Source organism: Otolemur garnettii, unplaced genomic scaffold (genome assembly GCF_000181295.1).
Source record: "Otolemur garnettii isolate 467f Iridium unplaced genomic scaffold, OtoGar3 scaffold00044, whole genome shotgun sequence".
Lineage (NCBI taxonomy): Eukaryota > Metazoa > Chordata > Mammalia > Primates > Galagidae > Otolemur > Otolemur garnettii.
The window spans coordinates 2,409,209-2,415,231 of record NW_003852439.1 but is presented as its reverse complement, the minus strand read 5'-3'; the positions used below and the strand labels follow the sequence as shown (position 1 = coordinate 2,415,231).

At 45.1% G+C, this 6,023-nt stretch overlaps 1 protein-coding gene across 1 annotated transcript in view; it reads left to right on the top strand.

Annotated features, from left to right (window-relative positions):
- The window catches only part of LOC111725600 (UPF0505 protein C16orf62 homolog), a 22,125-nt gene that overhangs the window by 12,103 nt on the left and 3,999 nt on the right, over positions 1 to 6,023 (top strand). The window contains exons 2-3 of the mRNA XM_023513854.1: positions 2,662 to 2,761; positions 5,445 to 5,612. Of these exons, the coding sequence (XP_023369622.1) occupies positions 2,662 to 2,761; positions 5,445 to 5,612 (268 nt within the window). The remainder of the gene's footprint in view (positions 1 to 2,661; positions 2,762 to 5,444; positions 5,613 to 6,023) is intronic.

Sequence of the window (6,023 nt, the reverse complement as noted above, 5' to 3'; positions counted from 1 at the left end):
GGTAGAGTGCTGTGGCATCATAGCTCACAGCAGTCTCAATGTCTTGGGCTCAAGTGATCCTCTTGCCTCAGCCTCCGGAGTAGCTGGGACTACAGGTACCTACTGCAATGCCTGACTAGTTTTTCTATTTTTAGTAGAGATGAGGTCCCACTCTTGCTCAGCTGGTCTTGAAGTCCCGAGCTTAAGCGGTCCACCTGCTTTGGCCTCCTAGAGTGCTAGGATTACAGGCATGAGCCACTGCACCCAACCTGAGTTCTATTACTATTACGTTCTGTAGTCAGTATTCATTTAGTTTTACTCTAACTTGTACTGCTTGCTATTCTTTAGTGTTTGCATGTATGTAGATGTGTATACACACATGCATATGTATGCATACATATTTAAATATATACTACATATGTACATACGGTTGATGGTTTCAACTGAGATCATTATTCTGCTTTTAGTCCCTTCCCCCCTTTTTTGGTGAGACAGTCTCTGTTGCCCAGGCTAGAGTGCTGTGCTATCATCCTAGTTCACAGTAACCTCAAACTCCTGGCTTCAGGTGACCCTCCTGCCTCAGCCTCCCGAGTAGCTGGGTGTACAGTGTCAGCTACCAGGTCCTGCCCAGCATTTTGTCTGAAATGTTCTGATGCTGATGCTGTTCTCAATTTTCATTTGACTGGAAACTTACTTAATTTGTTCTTATGTTTGAAGGAGAGTTTCAGTAGGATAGAATTCTAATTCTAGGTTGGCAATTATTTTCTTTCAGTACTTTATTTCCTTTTTTTTTTTTTTTTTGAGACAGGCCATTGATCTGTCCTCTAGGCTGGAGTACAGTAGCATTCTCATAGCTTACTGCAACCTCAAACTCCTGGGCTCAAGCAATTCTTCCTCCCAAGGAAGGGACCACAGGTGGGCACCACCATGCCTGCCTCATTTGCTATTTTTTGTAGAGATGGGGTCTTGCTACATTGTTTAGGCCGGTTGGTCTTAAACTCCTGGCCTTAAGTGGTCCTCCCACCTTGGCCTCCCAAAATGCTAGGATTATAGGCACTAGCCACCATAATCCCTCTCTTTCAGTACTTTAAAGACATTCCTATGTCTTCTGCTTTTCATCTTTGTACAGACATACTAGTCTTTTTTTCTTTTTTTTTTTTAGAGACAGAGTCTCACTTTGTTGCACTTGGTAGAGTGCTGTGGAGTCACAGCTCACAGCAACCTCCAGCTCCTGGGCCTAGGCGATTCTCCTGCCTCAGCCTCCCAAGGAGCTGGGACCACAGGCACCTCCAGAATGCTTGGCTATCTCTTTGTTGCAGTTTGGCCAGGGCTGGGTTTGAACCCACCACCCTCGGTATATGAGGCCAGTGCCCTACTCACTGAGCCACAGGCGCCAGCCCAGACATACTAGTCGTCTTATTACTCCTTTGAACATAGAGTATCTTTTTCCTTTTAAGAAATTCTCTCTGGCTTAATGCCCATAGTACAGTGGTTACTGCACTAGCCACATACACCAAGGCTGGCGGGTTTGAACCCAGCCCAGGCCGTCTAAAATGACAATGACAACTGCAACAAAAAATAGCCAGGTGTTGTGGTGGGTGCCTGTAGTCCCAGCTACTTAGGAGGCTGAGGCAAGAGAATCGCATGAGCCCAAGAGTTTGAGGTTACTGTGAGCTGTGATGCCACGCACTCTACCAAGGGCAACATACTGAACCTCTGTCTCAAAAAAAAGAAAAATTCTTCTCTTTCAATGTCAAATGACAGAAATCCAGTTCAGATTAACTTTAGTCAAACAGAGAATGTAAAGACTCGAGCCTCTGGTGGTTGGCTGCCTCCAGCTATAGCCAGATTCAGGCACTTAAATGATGCCCTCAGCATCTGGTCTTTCTGTTTGCTCAGCTCTTCTGGCTGGCATCATTCTTAGGCAAAACTTCTCCGTTGTGACCACTGGTAGCTTAAGGTTTATAACTTCCTAATGTGGTGTCTCCCACCTATAATCCTAGCTCTCTGAGAGGCTGAGTGAGCGAATCGCCTAAGCTCAGGACTTAGAGAAGTCCTGAGCAAGAATGAGACCTCATCTCTAAAAATACCTAGGCATTGTGGTGGGCGCCTGTAGTCCCAGATACTTGGGAGGCTGAGGCAAGAGGATCACTTGAGCCCAGGAGTTTGAGGTTGCAGTGAGCTATGATGTCATGGCATTCTACCAAAGGGTGACAAAGTGAGACTCTGTGTCAAAAAAAATTTTTTTAAATAAATAAAAATTAAAAAATAAAACTAGTAGGGTGTTGTAGCAGTCACCAGCTACTTGGGAGGGTGAGGCAAGAGAATCACTTAAGCCCAAGAGTTGAGGTTGCTGTGAGCTATGATGCCATGTTACTCTACCAAGGGTGACAAAGTGAGACTCTGTCTTTAATAGAAAAAAATAAGAATCAGCAAATGCCGGAGAGAGAAAGCTGGATGAGGGGAGCTGGAGTCAGTCATGTTAGGCAAGTGTCCCTTCCTTCTGATTTCTGGTCTTGTAAGTCTAGATTTGGAAAAAAAAAAAATTAGTGTTTCTTGTTGGTCTTGGTAGAAGTATGTTCTGGTTTAAACTATCCTAACATTTATAAAATCTCAGCAAAAGTTCTTCCTGTTTTCGGTTCCCTAGCAGTTAATTGGCTTCTATGTTTTGCTGTTTACCAGGCATTCCAGGAATAGGAACTACAAAGCTGAATTTGCATCATGCCGCCTAGAGGCTGTGCCACTGGAGTTCGGGGACTATCACCCTCTGAAACCTATAACTGTAAGTTTTGTTAAGGGTCTCTCTAGGTGACAGTCTCCTCCCTTGAAATGACAGACAGTGTTCCGCCGTGGTAGCTGCTTCTGCATATTTGAATCACCCTGTGTGCTCCCTGCCTCTCCTCTGCAGCGTCGGCCCTGCCCACCACTGGGTTTACTCCCTACTTTCTCATATTAGTCAGGTCGTCAAGGGAACGAGATGACTTTGTTCCTGTATGGATGTGTCAACAAAATACATCTTGCTGCTTCATTTTTTTATTTGGAATATTAAGAATCCCTCTAATTACCAGTGTAGGGCACTGCCCTAAATAGCATCTTAGTCTATCTATGAGTTTATTTAAAAAATAAAACAAAAACAGGCAAGTGACATAGACAGTCCCTCTCTCCTGGGTTAGCACTCTTTCATTAGCAAGGAGCGGCTACTCAGTGGTTATGGGGGGAGCACGTGCGAGTTCTCAGCACGGGGAATGTGAGACTGTGTGGAAATGATTACATAAAGCAGAAGATCCCAAGATTGAGATTCAGCTTTCCAGGGCTCTTCAAGGCCCTAGACTCTCTTGTGGCAGTGGCTGACCCCACAGCAAGTTGCTTCCATTGCCAGGAACTCATTCCCCCTGTGCTGGCAGAATAGCTGCCGCAGCTCCAGGCTTATCCTGCCAGCTTAGCAGCGCCAACAGCAGAGCGATTTCTTTTCTCAAGCAGTTTGCATCGACCCAGTTTTGTTAGTTGTCCCTCTCTGAATCGACTTGGTGACCAAGGGTATAAAATATGCAGAGTAATTAGGTTAGGTTGAGTGCCCACCCTGGGAGCCGGGTCCATCCCACGAGGCCCATAGGAACTGAACAAGGGGGAAAAAAGTTTTCTCGAGGAAAATTTGGAGACAGAGTCCCGGGTACCAGGCAGACAAAAACAATAAATGTGCAGCAGCAGGAGGGGCTTCTCTCTCTCCCCTATGCCGCAGTTCGACTCATTTCAGACACTAGTCACCCAGAGTTAGTGTCAGACTCCACAGGTTTTTGAGGGTGAGGCCTTCAGTAAGGCTGCCTTCACTTTAGGTGCCAGCTGCAAATTCAGAGGTCCCCAGGCTACAAATCCAGGGATTTCCCACAGTCCCCCAACAGGTTTGATAATTTACTAGAGTGACTCATAGAACTCCAAAAAGAGTTACTCTTACAATTTTATTGTGAGGGTTATAAGCAAAGACCATCCAGATGAAGAGACACATAGGGGAGGTTCAGGAGGAAGGGCAGAGCTTTCAGAATCAGGCACATCACCCCACCCCACCCCCTGACACTAGTGCGTTCACCAACCAAAAAGCTCTGCTGAGCCTTGGTGTTCAAAATTTGTGCTGGAGTTTCAAACAGGCTTCGAATCCTGGGTTGGTCTTTCTGGTGACCAGTCCCCATCCAGCAGCCCACCAGGAGTCCCCTCATTAGAACAGATATTCCTGCCATCTAGGAAATTCTCTGTATCAGAAAACGAGCAGAGTGCAAGTGAGTATTTATTGTGTTATAATCACCTTCTAAATTGTAATGGCCCTACTTTTTCCTTCTGTTTAAAGATAAATTTAGACATATTAAAATTTTAATGAATTTATTTAAGCATTTAGCATTTCATGAATCAGGCAGCTTCAGACTTCAAGCAGTTCAGGATTTCAATGAGGAGGTGTGAAGGGATAACTTTTTTTGTTCAATATAAAGTCTCACTCTGTTGCTCAGACTAGAGTCCCATGGCATCAGCCTAACTCACAGCAACCTCAAACTCCTGGGTTCAAGCAATCCTCCTGCCTCAGCCTCCCAAGTGGCTGGGACTATAGGCGCTTACTACAAGGCCTGGCTAATTTTTCTGTTTTAGTAGAGGCAGGGTCTCTTGCTTAGGTTGGTTTCAAACTCCTGAGCTCTAGGGATCCTCCTGCCTCAGCCTCCCAGAGTGCTAAGATGATAGGCCCAAACAGCTTTTAACTTTTATAAGATGTTCTTAGGAATAAGACAAAGAAAGTATTTGATTAGTTAAAGTAGAAATTCCCTACTTCCAAGTTAGGTGGTAGTTTCTGATTGGTAGTCTCTAGTTAGAGATTAGCTGGAAACTTGTAATTTGCTGTACTATTTACATGGAGTTGGGCTTTGGTTTGTTGCATGGGAACCCAGGGTGCTGGAGCCATCTCAGTATAATGGCCTCCCAATTAATTTTTTTTTTTTTTTTTTTTTGAGACAGAGTCTCACTCTGTCATCCTAGGTAAAGTGCTGTGGCATCATATCTTCCAGCAACCTTAAACTCCTGGGCTTCAATCTCCCAAGTAGCTAAGATAATAGGTACCCACCACAACATCCAGCTAGTTTTCTTATTTTTAGTAGAAATGAGGTCTCACTTTTGCTTAGGCTGGTCTCGAACTCTTGAGCTCAGGCCATCCACCCACCTCAGCCTCCCAAAGTGCTAGGATTTAATGACCATTTAATTTTTTAACATTTCTTAACTCCATACGTTTCCTTCCATTATTGCTGTGATTGAGTCATGTCAGTTTATCACAAAAAAAAAAAAAAAAGCACTCTCTGTAGATTGATAAGCTCTTGCTGCAAACAAACCTTCGATTCAGCTAACAGAATGAGATGAAATAACCTATTTGAGTCTTTCACTGGGAAAACTCATGGGAGACCTACATTTCTTATCTCCAGTAATTTTCCCCACAGGTCACAGAATCAAAGACAAAGAAAGTGAACCGGAAAGGAAGCACTTCTTCCACGTCCTCCTCCTCCTCCAGCTCCATGGTGGACCCGCTGAGCAGCGTCCTCGATGGGACTGACCCCCTGTCCATGTTTGCAGCCTCTGCCGACCCTGCAGCCTTGGCAGCAGCCACGGTAACATGGCCCAGTGCAGCGGCAGGATTGGTTCTGTGGGGGCAGGGATGGGTGGTTTTCTTTGCCTTTTTGTTTCTAAGTTATGTAAGTAATGCACATGGGTGCATTCTGATTATAACGATTTATTTAGATCATCCTTATCATTCGTGGGAAGACATTGCTGGTGAGAGACTGGTGTAGGTTCAGAAGTCTTTCTCTTTTGTTTTGAGAGCATTTTAAAATGTATTCCTGGCTCGGCGCCTGTGGCTCAAGCGGCTAAGGCGCCAGCCACATACACCTAAGGTGACAGGTTCGAATCCGCCAAATAACAGTGATGGCTGCAACCAAAAAATAGCCTGGTATTGTGGTGGACGCCTGTGCTCCCAGCTACTTGGGAGGCTGAGGCAGGAGACTCGCTTGAGCCCAGGAGTT